This window comes from Ziziphus jujuba, chromosome 11, assembly GCF_031755915.1.
Source record: "Ziziphus jujuba cultivar Dongzao chromosome 11, ASM3175591v1".
NCBI classification, from domain to species: Eukaryota; Viridiplantae; Streptophyta; class Magnoliopsida; order Rosales; family Rhamnaceae; genus Ziziphus; species Ziziphus jujuba.
The window spans coordinates 25,060,082-25,084,408 of NC_083389.1; the positions used below are offsets into that span (position 1 = coordinate 25,060,082).

Sequence of the window (24,327 nt, forward strand, 5' to 3'; positions counted from 1 at the left end):
AGTCCCACCAGGTGTCTAACATACATCAAAAATATTAATTAATGGTGGACATATAAAAAGTAGTTTTGTAATGAAAAACAATTTATTTATGTTGACTAATAAATAGATTCCATGGTTTGTTTAATGAATAAGAATTTTTGTTGGAAAAATATGGTTTTTAATATCATATTAAAGGCTATTTATGATGAAATTGTGAATGGAAATTGTAACTGTTTTGGCTTTTATATGAGGCCAAATAAATTAAATAACAACTTTTAATTTAATTGACTATTATAGGAAATAAATTGGATAATAGTTTTAGAATTTAATTAACTGTTATAGAATTAATGACAAATGTTTTAGAACAAAATTACTTGGCAAATTTAAAATCCCCTCTATGGATGAGCCTATAAATTAACATTTATTGTTCAGTTTTCAATAAAACTTTCAATCAAATTAAATAACTATCTTCTTTTTCCTTAATTCTCCATAGTTGTTATAGGCTTCCAAGGTGATAAAGTTCAAGCAATTTCAAATTCACTAAAGGGAAGCTCCAAAGGTGTAATATTTCAAAGCTTCTAATGTATATTATATTTTGGAGACAGAACCAACTGGATTTACTAATACCAATGAAAGGGTGAATCTAATTGAAATTGTCATGTATTTTTTTTAAAAAAATTGAAATTATTATATAGTTTAAATAAAAATTAATAAAAAATTTAGAATTTTTAAATTAATTATTTGAAAAAAAAATAAGGAATTTAAAATAATTTAACTTTAAAAAGAGTATAATCATTATTTAAACTGTTGTATAGGATAAAAGAGAGTGAAGGTTAGGGGGTATAGTTTTAGTTAAAGTTCTAAAAAATCGACGAAAATATCAAATATTTAAAATATTAAAATATCTATGTAAATATCAAAACTTGTTAAATATCAATATAGATTTATAAAAAATAATGAAAAAATGATAAAAATTTATAAAAAAAAGAAATTAAAATTTTTATTAAAACTTTAAAATTAACTTATTTAATCAAATGAATATCACTTTGACTATAAAAGCTGAAAAAATATTGAATGTGTATCATATCTTCTTAATTTATATTATTGATTAAAAAAATAAAAAAATAATACATATCTAATAAAATTATTTATTAATTAAAATATATAGTATAATATTTTAGATGTGTAATATAAAAAATAATAATAAAAACGTTATATCTTTTAATATTTAATTTAGATTAAAATATAATACTTTATCTTATAAATTCGAATAAATATCAGTAATATTTTTAAAATTTCTTGTTAAAAATATTAAATTTAATAAATATTTTCTAAAAATTGGATAAAAATTTTGAAAAATATCTATAAATATTATAAAATTTTTGACTAAAATATAAAATAATTGATATGAATATACACGAATCGAAGACACATTGAAAATTTTTTTAAAAAATTTATAAAAATTTTATCCATTTTATTTTCAAATCTAAATTTGTCATTAATTTATCGAAAAAAAAGAAAAGTTTTAAAAAATATCGAAAAAATTATAAATATTTTAAAATATGGTTCTCGTTGGATTGTTAGAAAGCCATTCTGTAATTACAACAGACTTCAGTGCTTGTAATTATTTTCAGCCCGTCCCTTAGTGATTGCGTTTTCCTTGCTAGTTTCAAAATCTAGTTCGTTGGAAACTACTACTTCAATCTCGTTTAGTTCTTCAATGGAATCCTCACACAACCACTGCGAATCCGCAGAGGAATTCTCTCAATCGGTAACCCTAAATTCGGAACCCAATGCAAACCCACAATCCTCTGAGTCCGACACCAGCACCAACAATGCTCCGAACTTTAATGGCGGCTCCGATGCTTTGGCCAAAGGTCTATCTTCGATGCTTACCACTGTGATTAGGGACTTCGATTCCAAAGCTCAAGACACTGTCGGGAGCCAGGAGCGACTCTCTTTTGCACTCGACCGTCTCTCACGAGGTATACTTCCAAATGGGTTTTTGTTATTGCTGTAAATTTGATGCCCCATTGTGGTTAAAGGTACAATCTCTTATGTGTAAAGCTGCAAAATTTTTCTCTCATTTGTTTTACTGACAATGAAATTTGTTGCCCATTTTGCATAGAACTTGATCAGTTATTGGAAGATGCACCGTTGCCGTTCGTTATGCAACATGCTGCAAGGATTTCTGTTGTTAGGAAGAGGGTTTCTTCGCTGAATTCGGTTCTGAAATCCATTCAACGGCGGCTTGATAATATGGATCGGATGCTATTTGCCAGTAAACTACGTGGTAATCATTTTTGACCCTATATCTGTTGTTTTTGTTTCTCTGTAATTTTTTTCTTTTTTCAATTTACGTAATAGTTTGTGTTACTATTTTTGTCGTTGTGGTAGATGCAGTCACTATGTATGGTGTTTTCAGTGGTTCGATCATTGTTTTCATTTGGTATTGGTTTCAAATCTCAGTATTGTGTCTTAATCCTAATATTTAGGTGGAAAGTTTTAATCTTTGTATGCTGATAGAGTGTAACATGGATTAACTTATATTAATTTTGTTATGGCCCTTTATGAGGAGGCATTGAAGCTTGAAGTTCTATTTGGTTAAACTGCCTCACACCTCTCCCTTCCTGGTTGTATTTTTGATTTCTCCTGCGTCCTGCCAACACCCTTCTTCTCATGGTCAAAATTAAGAAATTTTAGGATGAAAAGGAACGTGTGCATTTCCTTATGAATTGGTTCAATTCGAGTACCATATCCTCCAAGGACTTTTGATTTTTCATGTTGAAGAGGGAAGGCAAGAAGGAGCTTGGATTATGATGCATATAACCTAAGGTTCTGTTTTAATAGAAGAAGAGAAAAAAGGAAAATTGTGTATCGAAATATATTCAGGAAAATTGTGCATGGAAATATATCTCCGTCTTAAATTCTTATGGCTTTACACCTTGTAATAGGGAATTTTACACTTTTTGGCTAGGATTGCATGATAAAATAGGTTTACAGGACTGCTAATCTTGATGTTACATGTATTCTTAGTGAGACCTCAATAATTTTACAATTAATAATAAAAAGAAAAATAAAAGAGCAATTGAAGACACCTTTTCTGATTGTTGTGTTTGTGGCTTGCCCTTTTAACTATGATCCATGATATAAAAGTATTGTCTAGAATAAACAATTTTTCGTAGCAGGTGAATGATTTCCAGTAGGTAACCAAGCAGATGTGAGATAGGAAACTTTCTTTACTATGGTCATAAATCTCACGTTCAGAATTCAAATCTGGCTAAGAAATCTGTTTGATCAGTTCCCATAAAATTACTATATCACAAGTTAAAGACACCCATTTTTGAAGTCTGCTAAAGTCATGAAGGTCTGCTTCTTTAGACAAACCAGATGAAATTACTTCTCCATCTTTTTCTGCAGTCCCCTACTAGTAAATTTGCAAACCAAGAAAGAGAACCTTTGCATTAATAATCCATAAAATTAATTTAAATGCAATTTTTCATGTCTGTTTTTTTTTCCCCCTCTTTTGTGTTAGTTTGTGTTCAGGGTTAGGGTTTGGATTGAATGTAGTTCTCCAATAAACCTGACCTTATTGGCTTGGGATTTGGTAGGCTTGTGACAGCAGAAACAAACCATGGGCTACAGAATCAGAATCACTGAATCCACCAAATGGTCAGGTCAAATTTGGTAGGTTTTGTAAAAAAGAAATGTGCTAGAATAAAGTGAAATAAAAATAAATAAAATAAATTGCCAAAGAATATGAAACCTAACTGATGAAACCTTCTTATTGATAGAGTGGGATTAGATGATGAGATGTAGAAGGTGAGGCTGTGAAGAGTGAGTGTCAATTCAGAGAGTAAAACATATCATAGCTTGATATACATAACTTGGCTCGCTTCTAACTATTTAAGCTTTTTAGGTGGTAATTTAACATTCTAACAAACTCTATTTGTCTAATTGTTCTTGTGTTTGGGTTTAGCTAACCAAAGATCGAATTTCTTGGATGAACTTACCCATTAGGGTGAGTATTAATTGTCAGTTGTGTTAAGTTCCTATATATAGTTGGATCCAATTCCTGGTAACTTAATTTTTGGGGATTGATTCTGATCCAGTTCCTGGTAACTTAATTTTTCGGGATTGATTCTAACTTAATGTGGTAGTAGAACTGGTTCTTTCCATGTTCTTTTGTTTATGCAATATTCACCTTGCGTCTTGTTAGCCTACGCTTTTGGAATTCATGATAACTTAATAATGTATCAGAGCCTAATTGCCTAAATTGGTCTCGTGTTCAATCCTAATTTATTGTGCAGGACATGTAATGTCCAATTTAAGCCAACATATGGAAGAGAGTTTGAACCATCTATTGCATTAGGTTGAGCTGTCAGGAATAGTGCCTTAACAAATCAAAAGAGGAATAAGTGGAGGATTTGATGAGGGCATAAAGTTGGGGGGAGTGAAGTGAGCAGGTCAAAACCTTTGATGTTTGAGGTATGGTGAGGGCAGCAATCGTAAAATAAAATTCCGACTAACTTGGTAAGGTTAGATTGGTGACACTTGTAGCTTGACCCAATCCGATTGATTATTCCTTTCCATGATCTTCCTTATAATTTCCCATAAATCTGACCTAATTTCTATCAAGCTGTATTAATGAGTTTTAATTTTAATCAGTCCAATTGTGCTCTTTAGTAGCTCTTGTATTTGCAGCGTGTATGTGTTTGAGTTATAAAAGGCTTTCTCCTGCCTGTATGCTTTAAATCTGCTTTGTTGTTTTATTTCCTTCTCTTCATAAAAGGCTTTCTTCTGCCTGTATGCTTTAAGTTTTAAATCTGCTTTGTTGTTTTTTCCTTCTCTTCATTTACGTCTGAGTTCTAACTAAAATATGATGACAAATATTGCAGAGAAGCCATCGTCAGAATGTTCTGAACACCAGTAATGCTTTTGCTGTAATTATAGGTTCTGGTAATCCTTTTTTTTTTTTTTTTTTTCCTGATATAATTTTTTTGTTCAATGGTTTTCCACATTTTTGCTCTTCTTTTACCTCTTATTTTGTGGATAAATTCATTTGTATAAACACAATTATTTTAGAGTCATGGATGACAGGATTTTACAAAATAATAAAAAGAGATCGGAAAACTCAGGTTCTGGTGCACATACTTGTTCAACTGGATGAATTTATCAGGTCATCAAAGAAAAAGTTTTTAAAAAGCTGTCAAGGGTGGCAAATATTACATTGGCCAAGTATTGTCAGCTGTCACACACATACCGGAGAACTGGTAATAATAAAAAAATCATTATAGAGGCAATTGATATTTGTAATTACCTCAAAACACATTTTAGATGAGAAAGGGGAGAAAAAAGAAAGTCAAAAACTTTTTAGATTATGCCCTGTTTATAGTGATTTCTAAAATACTCTTGCTCTGGTAGCTCGAAATGCACATTCTAAAAAAGAAAAATAATTTTAGCAAAAATAAATAAATAAATAAATAATTATCTCAGAAGGACCTTGATAAAGGGAAGAATGAAATGAAAAAAGAAAAAAAAAATCACTTTTGCAATTTTTTTGATGAAAAGACTAAAGGCTGTAAATACTAAAATTCCTATTTAGGAATAGTATATGAAGCCAATGATGTAATTATCTTAAGTGTGATCCAGGAGCTAAAAAACAAAAAATCTTATATTAATCCTTATATTAAGAATCTTATTCGAACTGATTATTAATTTTAAAGTTACAAACATTCTAATTAATGTTTTTGTTGTATTATCAAATAAATTTTATAAGTACCATTATAAATTTATATTTTTACTTCCGTTTAAAATTATTATTAAAAATATTTACTAATTAAACATATTTATATTCAGAAGTATAGAATTAAACATTTCAAATATATTTAAAAATATATAATTAAATATTTTAAATGTATTTAAAAGTACATCATTGAATGTTTTTAGATATAAATATTTTAAATGTGTTTAGAAGTATCCGATTGAACATTTCAAAATGCATTCAAATACGAACATCTTAAATATGTTTAGAAATATATATAAAAGTATATGATCAAACATTTTTAGAGATGATCATAATTTTAAATACGAATATATATTTTCATTATCTAAAAATATTTTAATTAAAAAGAAAGTTTTGTAAAATTTTTATTACTATTAGTTTCGTCTAAAAATATTAGAAAGAGTTTTTGAGGTGGTGTTTGATTTTAAACTGTTTATTGGGAAAGAAAAAAAAAATATTTTTTAACTTAGTTAAGACCCAAGTGTTGATATTTTAAATATTAAAAATATCATATAAATTTATTTTATATTTTTTGTATATTTAAATGATATCTTTAAAGAGTTTTTTTTATAATTGTTTTAAAAAAAAAAATGCAAATCTTATACTTTTACAATTGTGAAAAGAAATTCTGCAAATCTTATACTGGGATAGGGAGCACAACGTTCTGTTTCCAACTATGCCATTAACAAAACTGAGAGTTCACAGACCATCACCAGCCTGCTTTTAGCTCCAAACATGCATTCATGTCCTTTTTAGGATCCAGTTTGGCATGTTGAAAACACCATCAACGAGTGCGTTACGCAAGGAAAGCCATTTTTGGTAAATGGGAAACTCTATTCATTTTTTCTTTGACAATCACATTCCACCACAGATCAAAAAAAAACCCCTTCCCTTTTCTCACCTCCAAGTCACTGGGGAACCAAATTCACCCAAAAAAAAAAAGTCTTCAGTAACTTCAGACTTCCAGTTGCATCTTCATGTACCAAACAATTAATGCATGCTTGGTTTTCACATCCAATGCCATTAAATTTACACCCTCGACTGTCAACTGCAAACGAGCTAGTATGATCATAAGGAGAGACACTGCAATTTCTATGGAGTTTTCTTTTTCCATTTAAATGTATAGATGAGTATATATAATAGAGTGAGAGAGAGAGACCTTAGGGAGAAGCTGCAACACATTCTGCGCTCAGACTAGAACAAAAATACATCACTTCTCCATTTAAGATTAAAAGAAACAAAAAATATCCTTAAATAACTATTGAATCCCGAAAACAAGGTAATACAGAATAACTTAAGAACTTCCATTAAGACGTCTCAAGAGATTTTCTGCCAACCAAAAAAAACAAAAAAAAAAAGAGCACCTAAAAGTCTAACTTTCAAAAAAACAGAAATTTGGATCACTGGGAGACACCAAGCCACTTCGAGAAATTTTCAAACTCGGTGTAGTCACTGTCTGAGATCATAGTTTGGTACCATGCCTTTCCTGCGGACTTGATAGCAGCAGCCTCCTCCTGGTAAATTTTATATATATATATATATATATAAAGAGTATCAGTATAATTAATCAAAAATAACTCATTAGAATATCAACTACCAAGCATTTTTCATCCATCAATTTGGATCAGCCAAAAATAACACATTAGAATATCAACAACCGAGCATTTTTCATCCATCAATTGGATTAGCCACAACAAACTTAACGAAATATTCAGCACCATACATAACAAATAGCTAATCTAAGTTGGTAACGAAACCCCGCAGTTATTTACAACTTAAAGTAGAAAACAATACATGAACTATAAAAGATTAAGGAAGAAGGTTAAACAGAAAGATGAATTGTATTTGTTATAATACAAATATGAAACGGTAAAAATTTGTCAAATAATTAAATACAACTATTGCCCCAACACTAAATATATGTATTTATATTTGACCAAAACTAAGAGAATAATGGTTGTATATCCAAAACTCCATTTTCAAGTCAATAGTACAATTATATTAAGATGATACATTTCCTTTTAGTGTGGTAAATCTGAAAGGCATTCTCTTAAATTTGGGGATGCAACCAAATAAACCACATAAATAATTGAGATTAAACTAAGCGTTGAATTTTGTGTCTAGAAAATATACAGATTACTCCATATTTTCAGATAGTTCATATAATATTCACCCAAAAAAATTAATTCTTATGGAATGAAAAATGTATACTGGTTTGACAAATAATATTAACTAGCAAAGGTTTTCAATGCACATTTTGGACAACTTGGTTAATTGGATCATAGTATTTCACTCCCCGCGAGAAACGTAATGAAAATGTCTCAAATAATCACAAATGTAATAAAAACCAGACAGCAAATTTCTTTCTTAATGTATAAATTCATATGCCTGAAAATAATATTCAATCCATACCCACAAACAGACTACTCAACAGCATAATACTACTTAATTAAACAAAATAAAAATATGCAAAATGAACAGTGTGTGTATATATATATATATATATATATATGTATGTATGTACCTTAGTAATGGGTTTTCTCTTCCTGTCCAATTTCTCCTTCTTGGACTTGACTCGCTGGGCCTCAGCCAAAAGAGCCATCCTCCTAGCAGTCTTGGCATAAGGGTTCAACCTCAACATGGTGTTGAGATTCTTCAACGGGTTCTTCTTCAAAATTGACCTCTTCACATCCTTCTTGATCGGCCTCACAACAGACTGAACCTCATCGGAGTTAATAATCCTAGCCAAATCAGCATTCACCATCTTAGCTCTTGGCAGAACATAACCCTTCTTCTTCTCCGACGGCTTCTCAAACGACCCGTAAATGGAATCCAGCTTCTCGAAAGCCGATTTGGTCCAAATCACGAACCTCCCAAGGTGTCCACCAGGAGCGAGCTTCAACAAGTTGAGCCTCTCCACATTAACAATGTCAATCCCCGGAATGTTCCTGAAAGCTTTAACGAGCTTAGCTCCCTCGGTTCCGTACACGATAAGAGGGCCTTTCCGATTGATGTACCTTCGGTTCCTCATCTTACCCTTACCGGGCCGGATCGAATGGCTGTCCTTGGCCTTCTCTGCATCGGGAAAAGCTCCGACCTGTTTCAGAACCTTGATCGCCGCCGAGGTCTTCTCGACCCCCTCAGCGGAATCACTGACGACCAGAGGAAGCTCAGGAACCGACTCGATCCTATGCCCGCGAGCCAAGACCAGAGAAGGAATAGCAGATGCAGCAATGGCTGAAACAACGGCATATCGTTTCTGATTGACGTTGATTTTCCTGTGCCATCGGCGCCAGATCTTCGTCGGAGCGAACATCCGGCCGCCCCTGCACATGTTCCCGAAAGCTCCCTGACCGGCGCGGTGAGTTCCACCGCCGGGAACGCGGGGGATACGAGAAACAGCTCGTCCGGTACCCCAGGATTCGGCGGAGGTCTGGTGGCCGGCGCGCTTGCTGACGGCGTATGGTTGGCGGCTGTTTTTGGAAATGTTGGAGTGAACGAAGTTGAGGATGTCTGGTCGAATGGAGGCCTTCATAACGTCTGGTAAAGGTAGGGTTTGGGGAGAATCGGTGGCCATGTCGCCTTCGAGGGTTTGGATGGTGACAAGGGGACGAACTACGGCTGTTGAAGCCATTGTTGTTGTTGCAGCTTCTTCACTGTGCGAAGTGGGAAGCGGCTAGGGTTTTTCTTCAGACGTGCGGAACTGAAGGCCACGAGTGAAAATGACGATGAGGGCTATTTAAGTTATCGTCTCCTTTGGGAGGTTGTGGATCAAAGGCCCAAATTGTCTTAAACTTGAATTCTTTTGAGATGGGACTTGGGCCGATTTGGGCTTTGAAAGGCCCAAATTGTCTTGCCAAAAACCCTTTTTTAACCTTTCTTCTTTTTTTTTTTTCTTTTTTTTTTTTCTTTTAAATACTTATTTCTTCTTTTTTCTTTGTATGTTTTCTTCATCCCTGTTACGCACGGTTGGAGGAACGCCACATGTAACTGTGACCCTCAAGGGAAATTTAAAACTTTAAAAATTTCAGAACGATAAAATTGAAAATCAATTTCTTATGCGCATTGACATTAATTTTTCTTTCTATGTATTTAATTAAACATGTGGCTGAATAATGTTTTCATCATGTCCACTTAATTAAATACAGCCCCTAAACAATAGATGTGACTTGCAATTTGTTTAATATTTTTTCCCTTTAATATTACATTAGTTACAAATAGAAATGAAGGTTTTATCAAGATCAAGATTTAGACCTAGATTTGAAAATATATTCTTAATTGAATTTATTATTGGGCTAAATCTATTAATACAATTTGCTTAATATAAAGTACGTATAAACAAATTAAGTCATAACCACCGATATCAAAAATTAATAATCAAATGTTTTTGCCATAAGTTAAATGAAAAATGGATTGTTTTTAGAAAAACTTTATATTTATTATTGGATTCTAATTTATAGCTTGGTGTGTATGAATTATTGTAGGACTATAAATAATAAATAAATTGTTTTCTATAACAAAGCAATAACTAAAATTGATTTATTTTGTCCTGGTGAGTTGCATTGGAAACTCTAGACTAATTGATTATTGAAGTTTGATTCAGAACGAAGTATAAATTTTATAATGCATATCGATTGAGCATGGAATTTAATATTAGAAGAGAAGTTCATTCTAATATAATTTACTTCAAGATTATTTATTTGATATAAGAGGGTTTTTTTTTTGTTTTTTTGTGAAAATCTTGCAAGGAATTTTTTGGGTTGGAGGAATAGCGATATATTCTGTTACTGTAAAACCTAGTGCAGAGGATACTACTTGTGCGATACTAAAATGTGCATTTTCTTTTCCCTTTTTTTTTTTTTTTTTTTTAAATGTGTGTCAAGTTGGAATAAGAAGAAAAAGTTTATTACATGAATAATTAAATTTGTAAAAAATGCACAACCATCTTCTTACTTCACAAGAGGGTGTCCTGCGTCCATATACTAGCTACTGCCTCAACAAACATTATTTGAGTAGATTTAGTAGAGGAAGATGAGATTCCTCTTAGATCAATATACCAATTAAATATGAGCACTTTGAGAATATTTCAAATGATAATAACTACTGAAATTTAACTTTTAGATTTTAACATTGATGATGTCTAGAGATTGAAAAAAAAAAAAAAATTTCTTCCTCCTCCAATTTAAAAAAATGTTATTTAGATGGATGAATTAATGGGTAGGCTAACAATATAAAGTTGTTAGATACCCATAACTATATTAATAAAAACACCTTCAATCACAAATAGGTTCACTTTATGAGGCTGTCTGGTAGTTTTGATAGTCAGACTCACCAATATCCCAATTTATATGCTGGATTTGAACCTCATCAACTGCAAAAAAAAAAAAAAAAAAAAGGTTCAATTTCATTAAAAAAAAAAAAATGACAACTATGTTATGGAAAAATGTTAAAATGACAAAGTAGGTGATTGGATGCCATTCAAATTTTAACCAAGAGAGTTTCGAGAGTTTGTGTCAAAAATTTGGTACTTTGGAGCATGCGATTAATAATTATAGGGAAGAGTACACAAATTGCATTGTCATGCTGCAAATGATTTCTTTCCAACTGAGGAAAATCACAAATGCCAAAGTGTCGGTGCCAGATGTAGCGATTAAAACCAAAGAGAAAGAGAGAGCAAAACAACGGCGACTGATGATTTACCCAAAAAAAAAAAAATGAAAAGGGAAAAATGGAGACTACCGAGTCAGGCATAGAGACAGTTTTACTTAGTCCTAAGTCTAATATCAAGTTGCAAATGGGCAATATTTGTATTAAAAATATAGGCCAAAATGGTTTTTTTTTTTTTTTTTAAATTGTTGCTAATTAAGATTCTTGCTCTTAGTTTGGTTTCTCCAATAATATGTGTCTGTTTCTACTTTATGTTGCATCATTCTTATTGACTGTTTAACCAACAAAAAATAAAATAAAATAAAATAAAAATTCTTATCGACTGTTAAATGAGGGCATATTTTGGCAGGTTTGGAGGTTCAAAGCGGAATTCAACAAGGGACCCATTATCCCTGTTTTGCTCATTCTGACATTGAATTCCCTTTTATGATGCTGTTCAAGCTTGAGGTTCAAGTGGCTATACCAATCCAAACAATCCCCACTTTTTTCGCTAAATGATATATCACTCTCATGAAGAGCAAGCATTAATGACTCTTTTTCTAGTTTATAATTGGATTGTCTATCTAAATATTGAAATTGGTTAGAAAATTATAAACTCCTCCAAATTGAAGATTTTGGTTTTTGATGCTTTCAACAATGTTATTTTATTGAAGGCTATGTTATTTGTTGGGAAAAAACAAAAAAAACAAAAAAAAAAAAGGTTGAAATTGGGTTTTGTGAGTTTGAGGTCTAAAATTGGCAAACCTCAACTACTTCTCTTTATACTATATTTTATTGTATTTTGCCATTTGGGTTTTGCAACCGTGTTGTCAAAATGATTTTTTTCTTTGTTTTTTTGTTTTTTTGTGGGGGTACAAAATGGAAGAAAATAATCGAATGAGAATTATTTTCCATACTTTTCCAACAAAGATTTGTTTGCCTTTGTATGGAATCGCCTAGTGAATTTGTTATCAAGATCATTTGTGTTGATAAGATCACAAAATATTAAATTAGCTTCCTTAGATTTGTTGCAATGCACCACAAAAGGATATATCTGTGACCCTTAAATAGCCAAGACATTTACTGTTGTGCAAAAACCATGTTCATTGGCCTTTTGAGAGACTATTGAAAGAAGAATGTGGGTATAAAGCTATACCAAAGCTGTGGATTAAAATTCTTCAAAAAAAAACACAAAGGTTGTGGTTTAAAATCTAAATTAAAGGATACAAAAGCCTTTCTTGACATACACATTGCATTTATGAGGGTTGTTGCATGCTTGACTCAATTTCATTTTATCTTCATTCATACAACGATTAACCTGGTTGCTCACTTTCTTTGTCAATGTGGTGCTAGTTTTAATGTTGTTAGGTGTCTTTGTTGGGATTAGTTTCAACTTATACTATTACAAATAAAGATATGTTAGTCATTTCATGAACTATTTATTCTTTCATATAATAAAAAATATTTTTAAATATTAAAAATGTAACTTTTAAAACTTCTTTTACAATGCTATTAGTAACAATTATCGTTATGTTTATTTTTTTTAATAATAAATATTTTTAAAATATATTAATGTAATATAATGGTCTTAAAATTTGATAAACATTAAATAATATTAATATAATATTAAAAATAAAGAATACTCTAGCTATTCAAATTTGGAAAGTCAAATTCATTCTGTATTTTAAAAATTCAAAATATAAAATATGTTGGAGTTTGTTTTTAAAAATTAATTTTTCAAAATAAAGAACATATAATACATGAAAAACCTTTTAAAGATATTCTTATGTGAAGACCTTAATAGTCTACGTGGACTATTCTTAAGGGATATTGGTATGACTAGGTCCCCCCTCCCCCCAAAAAAAAAAAAAACACTAAACATTTATATACAACTTACTTTTTTTTTTTTTTAATTAATCACTTACATAAAACTGCTGTACAGGTAAAGTAAGATAACAAACTTATAACAAAAAGGAAAAAAGAAAAAACAAAAGCCATTGATGATAATTCACTCGATAAATTTGTTTTTATGATTAATATATTTTTTTCGAATCTTATTATTTTTATTGATAATAACAATTGATTTGTATGATAAATGTTAATTGAATATTTAATTATATTATTTTATATTAAAATTTTAAAAATTAATTTTTTAATGATCATTATTTAAATTACTATATATCATATAGATTCTAGAGTGATCGTTTATCAATGATAATAAATAATATTTTTATTTTATTTTCATATTATATATGACTATAATTATTAAATTTATATTTTAAATGGTATTTATTAACCATTGTATAGATACTATGCAAGTTTCTCGTCCAATATGTAGAATGATTATGAAATTTATGGTGTTATATTCTTATGTTTGTAGTCTCTTATTAACACTTAATTTTTGATTGAATAAAACCTACCCCTTTTGAAAGCTTTGGTAGGTGATTGAAAGTAAATGTATGCATTGCATTAGATTGGAACACGTGTGAAGGATACCAAATTTTTGAATAGGAATGGTATACTTACTACAAAAATTAAAAAAAGTAAATAGAGAAAAAGAGAAAAATTCAATGACGAAGAAAGCACCTTCCTCAAGTGACTTTCCACGATGCAAAAATACAAAAAACTACAATACCTCCATAAATAGAAGCTAACATCCCAACAAAAGAATCCATGTGTTTTCTCTGAAAATGAAAATGCCAGTTGGATTTAGAACTACTACTATATAAACTAAACCCAACCCAACCCAACCAACATAATTAAGAGAAAAAAAATATTTGTTTTCTGTGTTTCAAAAATATAAAAACCTACTAATTTTATGTGGGTCCCACTCCGCATAATTATGCATTCTCTCTCCACCCTTATTCCAATTCCACCACCATTTTTTTCTTTTTTCGTTCTTTCATTCATTCATTTCTTTTCTGTACCTTCTCACTCCTGTCCGTCCCTTGTGTCAAACACCTTTTTGGAACTTTTCAAGCTCTAAAACACTTTTTCACAAGCAATGCCTGCAAAAAGTTCATTAGGGTTCTCTCTTCTTCTTCCCCAAAACCCTGCTTTTACTTTACCGTCCTCATCTTCCTCCTCTGCTTACCCAAATCCTTTAAAGCTTTTATCTTTCTCTACCCTTTGAATCTTAACATCAAAACCCTCTTGTCGGTGCTTCTTTCAACTTCAGCTACCCATCTTAGGGTTTCCAATCGACGGCCCAACTCCCTTTTCGTGTTTGTGGAATTTTCTTTTGTGGGTTGCTCTTTGGAGACTGTGATTTTTGGTACAATTTGTTTTTTCAGTTGTGTGTTTTTAGATTTTCAAAGGCAGAGACATTATAGCGTCAAAAAGGGGAATACTTTGTATCTTTAGCTTTATTTTTATTTTTATTATTTTATTTTTTTTGGGTAGAAGTTTTCTTTTTCTGAAAGCTTGCATGTGAAGCAATTTGAGCTTAAACAAGGAACGTGATCGAATTTACTGGATCTTCTTCTTCTTGAGCAAAATCCGTGATTTGGGTTGTGCTTTTTGTCTTTATCTATTGGTGGGTAATTTACTGGATCGGAGTTTTTTTTTCACCCCTATGGGCTACGTTGTTGATTTTCTTTCACATTGTTTTGCGTCCTCTGGGATTCGTTTTGAAGATGGTTACCGATAGCAAAAAAGCTTTTGTATCTGAGAAATCAAGCTTTTTGTTTGAGGAGGAGATTGTAGTAGTGATGGAGGATATAGGATTGTTCAACCAAGGTTGGAAATGGCTACAATCGCAGAAGCATATATACTCGAGAGCAAGAACTGCGGCTATCCATTGCAGAGACAGAATTGGGATGACCATAGAGAGACACTGGCCGATGGTGTGCGATGGATGTGCCAGGCTAGGGAAGTTTTGGTGCTTTGTGGTCCTTTATTGGAGGGACTGTGTTTTAAGAGGTTTCCATTCGTTTATAGGACTGAGTTCTGCTGCTCTGCTACTTATCATGTGGAGTTGCTTTCTTAGTTTGACTTCAGTGTCATGCTTGGTTTATGTACTTCTTAGTATGGTATATTTTATATTTCATATTATTTCATCGTCATTGTGTTTTTTCATTTAATTGTTTTTCTTGGTCCCTGCTTCTTGCTTCTACTCTTTATTTAGTATGGCTTTTTTTGTCACGTTAATAGTTTTCTCTTTCTTCAATATACCATAATCTGCATTTTTACTTGGTAAATATAGAAGTTCGGAAGTGATAAGTGGATTTATGCCATAAGGATTTTCTTGTTAGTTGTTACCAATTGCTAGCGTCATGACTCAAGCCCATTTAATTAGGGTTCTTTTTATTTATTTATTTTTTTTATTACACAATTTTACTCTACCATGAATTTTGGGGTAGTTTATTGAGTGACAAGACATTGGGTGGGAATTTAATATGCTTACTCAGCTTCATAATGGCTGTGGGGAATGACCTAGCTGGTCCAACATGGGGGTGGTGATCTATATGGTCTTCTGAAGTAGACTTGGCATCTAACAGAAATCTAATTAGTAGAAAGCAAATTATGTTGATGTCTTTGAAGATCCATATACGTTAAGAATTAAATTCAATTTTTTTTTCCTCATTTTGTGTGTTTTCCGTGTAAGTTCTTTGTCATTTAAAATACATGGATTGATTTTACTCATCAAAGTAAGTTTTTATGATATCGATTGCACATGGAGTTGTTTTTAAAGTTATAGTACCCTTGTTTTATTGGCTTAACACCTATATTTCATTGCAATTCTCAATGGGCCAGCTTTTATAGTTGGAAGTTTCATTCGCTAGAGTTTCCATTTACAACCTTAATATGGTACCTCTATCAGACTCTGAGGGTGAAGGGATTTTCCCATGTGTCATTTACATCCCTATTCTTTATGCCAAATATTTCATTCCCAATTGCTAGCAATATAAAATTCCCTAGAACTATGTCAATGGATATTTTCCTCAAAGAATGCATAAAGACGGAGTAATACTCTCATTTGGTCTAAGTTTTTAGCCTTGGCTGGACAAAGAAGTATGGTATCCAGTTCCTTTAAATGGACGGTTTATTTCTCCCTGTGTAGTTATTTATGTATTCTTGGAGGATTTGTATATCGTGTTTGGTAGCTAATGCAGTCTTGGTTTTATAGCTATAGCATGTAACATGATTTGGATAATATCGTGACAGGGAATTTGCAGATCATGTTGTTGTGGTTTTCTCGAAATGTATTATAGTTATTTGTTTTCTAATTTCTATTTCTTATAGTTTGGTTTATGTCTCTTAGTTGATTTCATTGGAATCTGAAGATGTTTCTGGTTTATTCGCCTAGGAAACTTGGAGGATTCACATGGGTTTATCTGAATATGGGGTTCTGTAGCTTTAAGCACTTCATGTCATTTTAGTTATGTAAGTCCAGTCTCCATTGTACAAGAGATATAAAGACAGATTCCTAGTTTATGTTGACCTATTATTCAGCTTCATGTAATAGAAGGAAAGATATCATGTAGCTACTGGGCATTGTGATGATGAATGTTATTTAGCCTTCAGAACTTGGGACCTTACCCACTGCTCTATTCTCCCTGGACCACCATCTAAGTCCTTGAACTTGGAGCATGGGGTATGCAAAAAACTAGTAGTCTCAAGCCTTAATGAGATGGATCATGGTAGACATTTCATGCTCTAAAGTGCAAAAGGAAGTTTTGTAGGCTTTGTTATCATGTTTAATTGCCATCAATTCCGAAACTTAAGCAGTTAGGAAGTGGGCCAAATATCTATATCTTAACTAATAAAATTCAGTTTCTTATCAAAATAAATCAAAGGAACCTTTCCTTGCATTTAGGGTTTTGGTGCATTGCAACTTCCAGAATTGGAGGGAGTCTGCCATTCTTTTATTTGTACCATCCTTAGTTATTGGGTGGACTAAGAGTTGATGAGAGATAAGATTCTTCAAACAAAATACTCTGAAAATTAAGATATGATAGTTCAAAAAAATAATGTGTATTCACATGGCCATGTACATTAATCTTATACTTCTGGGAAATGCTATTTTAATGCCTGTTTATGTGCTAAAACATGGCAATATTATCCATTACCATAAGATAGTTTTTCATATCTTGTTTGGCTATCTTTTCGTTGTGAGTTCCATTATGTAACATTTAGATAGAATTTATTTTTCATTTCTTTAATCTCTTCTGCAATTTTATGGTTTAGGAAAAAAAAGGGGCACACACATACACAGAAACAAGAGGTGGTATTGTTTGATTTTAACGACCCACAAACAGAACATGTTTGTAAATTAGTTTTATTGGTCAGTACTAATTTTTGTGAATGATACATGTTTCTAGAGAATAAGATTTAACTGTCACTTAACAGTTTTTTTCAATTTTTAGGGAGTTGCTGGAGCTGCTATACAGTACTTGGGTTACACTCCTGGACTTTTTATTGTAGGCCTCTTTGCTATTCTGATTTTATGGATGTATGCCAACTTTTGGATAACAGGAACACTGTTTATAGTCGGAGGTATTTTCTTGCTTTTTTATTTTATTTTTATTTTTTATTTTTGACCTTGAAAATTTAATTTTGGTAGCATGATGAATTAATTTAATCCATCTCAGTGTCTTATCTCTTGTGCTAAGGACATAATAAGGATACTCTACCAATTACATTTTATTAAGCTTAAAGGATAGTTGCGACTCACTAAGTAGATTTTTACTAAAAATTGCTGATAGATAGAGGGATGGGGCCTTTTATCATGGGCTTTGACTTAACCATCAATATGCATAATTTTTGTTGGCTCTTTTATTTTTCTGCATGGAATAGGAGGCCATCTCTAAGACTTTTAAAATAGAGGGGTATTAGGAAAAATGGCTCCAAAAATGTGAGATTTGAGTGGGGAATTGAAGATGGATGAGGTTCAGTTGCTTGATTAATGCTCTTTGAAATTGACTTTTCCTTTTGCCCAGTTGCTTAAAATAGCAAAGAGCATCCAATTGGAGTTGACATTGAGATGTAGAGTTTATCAGAGCTTTGCAAGACTGGGAGGTTATTGCTTTTTTAAAAAAAAAAAAAAAAAAGGAAGAAGTGGAGTTATTGCCTTTATTACCTTTGTTAAGTATGTGGTGTTGGCTTGATATACGTAATTGGTTCCACTTTCTAACGGCTTAAGGTTTTTGGTTTGATGTAATATGGTAGTAGAACTTAGGTGTAAATCAATCGTAAGCACTTTATACTTAGATCTGGAAAGTCTGTTAATTGGAGCTTGGAGACCTAAGTCAGTAGGCTGCAATCTTGCGTTCTGATCTTGTTAATTTATTGTCTTGTACATGTAAGGCCCAAATTTCATATCTAGTTATTGTGGGCCTTGAGATGGGAATGATAGCTGGTGATGTGGCCTTATATGCATGGATGGGTTCACTTTTTAGTAGCTTGAAAGTTTGTATTGATGGTAACTTAACAATCTTTGTCTTGTTATCTGTTTATTTATTTAAAAAATATTGTATGTGATGCAGGTTATTTGTTCTCTCTAAATCATGCACGTTTGGTGGTCTTAATGGCAACAATATATGCTATTTATTGTGTCAAAGTTCGAGTTGGATGGCTTGGTGTTTTTCTCTCAGTCAACCTTTCGTTCTTCTCTAACGATGCTTTAAATTATATGCTCCAATGGTGTGATAATGTGAGGGAAACCACAAACTTTGAGGAGCAGAAACAACCAGAAACTGTTATGGAAGATGAATTTTCTGGAGAGTGTGAATTCTCTAGTCCAAGTGATGAATCTGAAAAATTACACTCTTGTAAATCATCCACTAAAGTGGCTACTTCAACTGTGATTAATAACCAGAAAGAATCTTCTGCTACGGAGGTGATCAAAGAGCAAACAAATTCAGTTGATGAGATGAACAGAATTTTAAATAGCATCGATCATTATGAAGCACTTGGATTTACTCGACACAAAAAGATTGATTCTTTGACTCTAAAAAAGGAATACCGGAAAAGGGTAAATTTTAATTTTCTTTCTCTGTACTTTCTACAGATTTAGTTCGCTGATGGGAAAATCTTTTCTTTTGCTGTTCTCCCTCTCCTCTCTCTCTTCTACTCCAAAGTGCTATATTTGAAATGCCTGAGGGAGAGGAAGGACTTTCTGGGAATCTGTTTACCTATTACCGGAACTTAAACCATCTAGTGACTAGATCAAGTTTATTAATATCCAGTATACAGTAGAATGCTATTTCTGGGTGTTGATGAGATTTTTTATTCCCTTTAAATGGTTACTGATTCCCTTTTATTTTTCTTTTGTTCGTTTTCTTTCTGTAGGCCATGCTTGTGCATCCTGATAAAAATATGGGAAGTCCACAAGCAAGTGAATCGTTTAAGAAACTTCAATGTGCATATGAGGTAAATAATTTTAAGTTATTGAAATTGCAGTAAAGGGGACTAACTTTGGAGATGTGTAGTTATTACTTGAAGCATATTTTAAATGGCAATTTATAATCTAAGAGAATGTCATGGTTGTGGTTGTTTTTGCTAGTCAATGATATAAATTAACTGATTGACCAAGGATAGCTGCTTCTTTAAGCTAACTGGCCCAAGCCATGCTGCATACCTGGAATTATTGTCTGGTCTAGGATTCTGATGTTTCAAGCTTTTTGGGCAATTTTTATGTAAAATTAAAATTGGTATGTACAGTTAATGTACATATTTTTATCTAAACCATATCGGTGTGTTAATGTTAACTTGTGCTCAAAATTACTATGAAGATATATAAATTTAAAATATATTTGTGATGATAAATTGTCAGGGGATTTATAAATCAGATATTTGTGTTATTTGTTTACTAACATACTTTACAACAAGCTATGCAGTTGTCCTTATTAATTTCCAGTTAAGATTGTGAATTGATATAGTTGCTTTACATGATATGAACTTAACCATTATTGTACAAACATTTTTTTTGTTTTTTTTGTTTTTGGGTCATCGTTAATGTATAAACTTTACTCACTTGTTTTATTCTTTTTAGTGTCTCATATGATTACAGTTAGTACATTATTTATTGCATATTTGCTTATTATTTTGATTTGTTTTATCTTTTTGTAAAACTGGTATGCTAAATTTGTTTCTTCCCCTCCTCTGCCCCCGGCCCCCCAAATAAATTCATGCTAAATTTATAATTAGATGATAAAGGATTTTTAATTAATATATTAGATCAAGCAGGGACGTCAAATATCTAGACTAGTTTTATGTAATCTACATTTGTCAAGTGAGCTCAAACTTGGTCTGCACTCAAAATTTTGTACAGGTTAGGCTTGAAGTAAGAACCTAGGTAAAACATGAGATGATTTAGGCTTGAGTTAACATTTCAAAATCATGGACTCAGCTTATGTTCCTAAAACTTTTACCAGCTTGCTTCGGTTGCTGCTCTATATTGACTTAAAAGTATTAAGGTTATATGTAAAAACTGAAACAGGCTTGACAATGCATATTAAACTGAGTAATGCATGCCATTCCTTTTACATGTAGAACAGTAAAAAATTAAATCGGTGGGAAAGGGGGGCGTTACTGCTAATAAGATTGACTTCAAGACTAATAGGTCAAACAACCAGTATTGTAGTTTATCATTTAATTTCCTTGAGGATTCTCGTTCTCTATAATTTGTCTGTTGTGCTTTTTATTTTAGTTTATTAGTAAAGTTTTCTATCAAAAAGTAGGTTAGACAACCAGGTTGTGATATATGTTGACTGATTCTTTAAGTTCAAGCTTGTATAAAATAGGTCCTTAAGTACATCTACTCAGTGTGTTACATACTGACTGTATATTTTTTCAGGTTCTTTCTGATTCGACGAAGAAGAGAGACTATGATGAGCAGTTAAGAAAGGAAGAATCCAGGACTAGGAGTGTCTGCCAGAGGTCTCATAGCACTCCACGTCAGGCAAGTTATTTTGTATTGCTCATCAACTTGTTTCTTAGAATTAAATGGCTTTTGGGAGTTTTATATTTTTGTTATCTTTAGTTGAATTCATATAAAACCACAAAGGAAAGAAAAGGAGCTAGCCTGTCTCATCAAAGAGAGATGAGTTGGACTCTTGTCCAAGGAATTTTTAATTCATACAATATTTGCTAGTCTTCTTATAAGTAGATTAGTTGGAAGCTCGATCAAAGCAGACCTTTATTCCAAATGAGTGCATAGCTACATGAGTTACTTTGTTTTTGTTTGTTCCCAAGTTGCACCTTTTAAGTAGCATACTGATAATTGTATTCTACACTCTGCATTTTGATGTGTCACCCTATTCATGGAGATTGAATTATCAATAAATCATATGATTTATTCTTGGAATTAATTAAGAAAAAAGTATGAGTTGGATATTAGGATGAGGTGGATTTGAGTGGTAAATTTTTATTCGCAGGAATTTCACCCCCTCCCTCTTCCCATTTTATATATCTTTTCTAATGAACGAAACCAAATATAAACATAGTCATGCTGCTGTGGCTTTATTACAATTTCTAACCATGCTTCAATTAACAGGATGGTCATGATTATTGCTCAGAAGAATCCAGACGTATACAGTGCACCAAATGTGGAAATTCTCATATTTGGATATGCACCAACCGGAGTAAAGCCAAGGCAAGATGGTGCCAGGTTAGTTTTTACCACCTTTCTCTCTCTCTCCCGGTCCCCCACACCAACAAAAAAATGTTCTGCGGTTATGTTTTATGAAAGTGTGATTCATTGGAGTTGGTTTGGCAATAGGATTGCCGTCAATATCACCAAGCTAAGGATGGAGATGGATGGGTTGAATACAAAGGCTCTCTGGTCTTTGATAGGCCTCAGAAGGTGTGTGTATATATTTTTCTTTTAGAGTGTTAAGCATCTCAATCTCTTATGCACTGGTTCAAATGTCAGACAACACCTGTCCTTTGCCCATGGAGAAGTTTAAAATTTTAATATAACTTTGCATGTTGGAGTACTAGGCAGTTGTCAAAATTGCCGAGGCATGGGCATGGAGGGCAATTAGATGATACATCTGCGGGATCATGCTGCTAAAATTTATACATCTAGTAGACATCTCATCTGTTGTTTTCTTTCCAAATAGTATAAAAAAATTTTAAGTCGCATTCAAACTTTGAAATAGTGTAGTATGGCTCTTAGCTTGGACTTACTTCTGTTTGCATTCAATAACTTGCTTGACATTTACCAAAACCAAAAAAAAAAAAAAAAAAAAAAAAAGGAAAAAAAAAAGAACTTGCTCGGACAGTGGGATTTTCAAATCCCTCAAAACTGAGATATGAAATTATTTCCATACTTATGCCCATCATGGATCTTCTAGTTGTCATCTCGATGTAATAAATTTTTTATTTAACTTCATTATGTTAAATTATTATAGAAAATTTGTCCGTATTAAAATGTAATATACATCCATTGTATATTTTTATTAGAAGTTTGTTCTTTATGTTTAGGTGGAAATACCCCGTGCATTTGTTTGTGCCGAAAGTAAAATCTTTGATGTGTCAGAATGGGCTATTTGTCAGGTCAGTGGTTAACTCTTCTACAGATGGTACACACCCCCCTTCCCTATTGTACACAAATTGGCACATAACATTTGTCATTTATATATGAATATATGAATATAATTTAAAAACTGTGAATATGTTCTGTGTTATATGTTTCTGTTCCCTTTTTACTTTCTAGAGAAATTCTGCAAAATGACATAGTACTCTATAAAATTTCTTTTCTAGAAATATTAGAAAGTACTCAAATAATTGTTTATCATATATTGATTGTGGGCTCAACAAAGTGGAACCTGTGATATGGCCAAAGTGTCTTACTTGATCATTGTTAGCATATAAGGCCCCACATGCTATGACTCTGACTTTCAGTTTAAAACATAGTGCTGTAGGAAAACCCTCAGCGACTGCTGATTGATTCAATGTTATATTTTTGGTGCACGTAATGTAGAAAAGTTCCCTTATCAAAGAGTGTTACTTGACCTTTGTTAGCATATAAGACCCCACATACTATCGCTTCCAGTTTATCTCACACTGCTTTAGGAAAACCATCGACGACAGCTGATTGATTCAATGTTACATTGTTGTGCACTAATGTAACTTTACTAGGAACAGAAAAACAAAGGAAGCCCCTTTGTCTGAGTCTGACAGCTTTGATTTATTTCATTCAGGGAATGGCATGTCGACCTAACACTCATCGGCCCAGCTTCCATGTGAACATGGTTGGGTTGGAGAAAACCCAAAGATCCAACTCAAGTAGATTCCCTTGGGATTTGGATGCTGAAATGATGGATGAGGATGAAGAAGAATTTGAGCTATGGCTTCAGCAGGCCCTAGCTGCTGGCCTCTTCTGTGAGACCTCTAAACGCAGAAAGAGCTGGAGCCCATTCAAGTTGCATCACTTGAAAGGAAAGAAGCATCGTGGAAGAACATCATATTGATTGACATCATGGGACATGGGACATGTGACACAAGACAATTTTACTGCCTGTCCAAGAAAGAAGTAAAAATGCTTTTGCTGGAACATTTTGAGCGCGAATTGTCAAGATCAAGATTGATAGGTAGCTCACATCAGCGATAAATCCATATCTACTTATTAACAATTGAAGAAGGAAAGAAGGTTCGTTTTTTGAGAGAGGAAAAGAATCAATGGGGTAACCTTGTGCCCTTAAAAGGTAAGGGCGTTTGAAGCACGAGAGCCTAGGTTTTTGTTGTGCTCGTTGCACGTTAAGCCCCTCAATTTTCAATTTTATCAGGCTAAAACTAGTCGCAAATCGTAGTATCAATCTGTGCCTTGCCCTTTACACTGACCTTCAGTACAAGGTAGCCTCTTTAAGAATTCATCATGAACTCAACATTTTGTACATATTTTCTTTATTGTCAATAAAATTTCATTGTCTTGGTGACTTGACATTGTGTACTGTTTGTTTGGTGGTACA

The 24,327-nt window shown here is 32.4% G+C and overlaps 3 protein-coding genes across 6 annotated transcripts; 2 read left to right on the forward strand and 1 right to left on the reverse strand.

Moving 5' to 3' along the window:
* Positions 1-1,556: 1,556 nt before the first annotated feature.
* On the forward strand, positions 1,557-5,128 carry LOC107405047 (uncharacterized). Of its 3 annotated transcripts, none has more exons than XM_016012052.4 (3): positions 1,557-1,964; positions 2,108-2,272; positions 4,878-5,128. In XM_016012052.4, exons 1-3 carry the CDS (start codon positions 1,700-1,702, stop codon positions 4,910-4,912), a joined length of 465 nt encoding a protein of 154 aa, XP_015867538.3. In that variant the 5' UTR covers positions 1,557-1,699; the 3' UTR covers positions 4,913-5,128. The 3 variants fall into 3 exon arrangements, with proteins under 3 accessions (XP_015867538.3, XP_015867537.3, XP_048320716.2); XM_016012051.4 differs by lacking the exon at positions 4,878-5,128 and adding an exon at positions 4,290-4,863; XM_048464759.2 differs by lacking the exon at positions 4,878-5,128 and adding an exon at positions 4,352-4,862.
* Positions 5,129-6,959: 1,831 nt separating this feature from the next.
* Positions 6,960-9,486, reverse strand: LOC107405050 (large ribosomal subunit protein uL4). Its single transcript, XM_016012055.4, has 2 exons — positions 8,289-9,486; positions 6,960-7,278 (listed from the first exon to the last, which is right to left on the reverse strand). The coding sequence occupies exons 1-2, from the start codon at positions 9,396-9,398 to the stop codon at positions 7,165-7,167; spliced, it is 1,224 nt and encodes a 407-aa protein (XP_015867541.1). The 5' UTR covers positions 9,399-9,486; the 3' UTR covers positions 6,960-7,164.
* Positions 9,487-14,165: 4,679 nt separating this feature from the next.
* LOC107405049 (uncharacterized) lies at positions 14,166-24,296 on the forward strand. Of its 2 annotated transcripts, XM_048464983.2 has the most exons (10): positions 15,311-15,441; positions 16,719-16,795; positions 17,779-17,908; positions 18,898-19,385; positions 19,703-19,783; positions 21,210-21,314; positions 21,909-22,022; positions 22,134-22,217; positions 22,841-22,912; positions 23,560-24,296. In XM_048464983.2, exons 3-10 carry the CDS (start codon positions 17,863-17,865, stop codon positions 23,827-23,829), a joined length of 1,260 nt encoding a protein of 419 aa, XP_048320940.2. In that variant the 5' UTR covers positions 15,311-15,441; positions 16,719-16,795; positions 17,779-17,862; the 3' UTR covers positions 23,830-24,296. The 2 variants fall into 2 exon arrangements, with proteins under 2 accessions (XP_015867540.3, XP_048320940.2); XM_016012054.4 differs by lacking the exon at positions 16,719-16,795 and having other exon boundaries at positions 14,166-15,441.
* Positions 24,297-24,327: the final 31 nt, after the last annotated feature.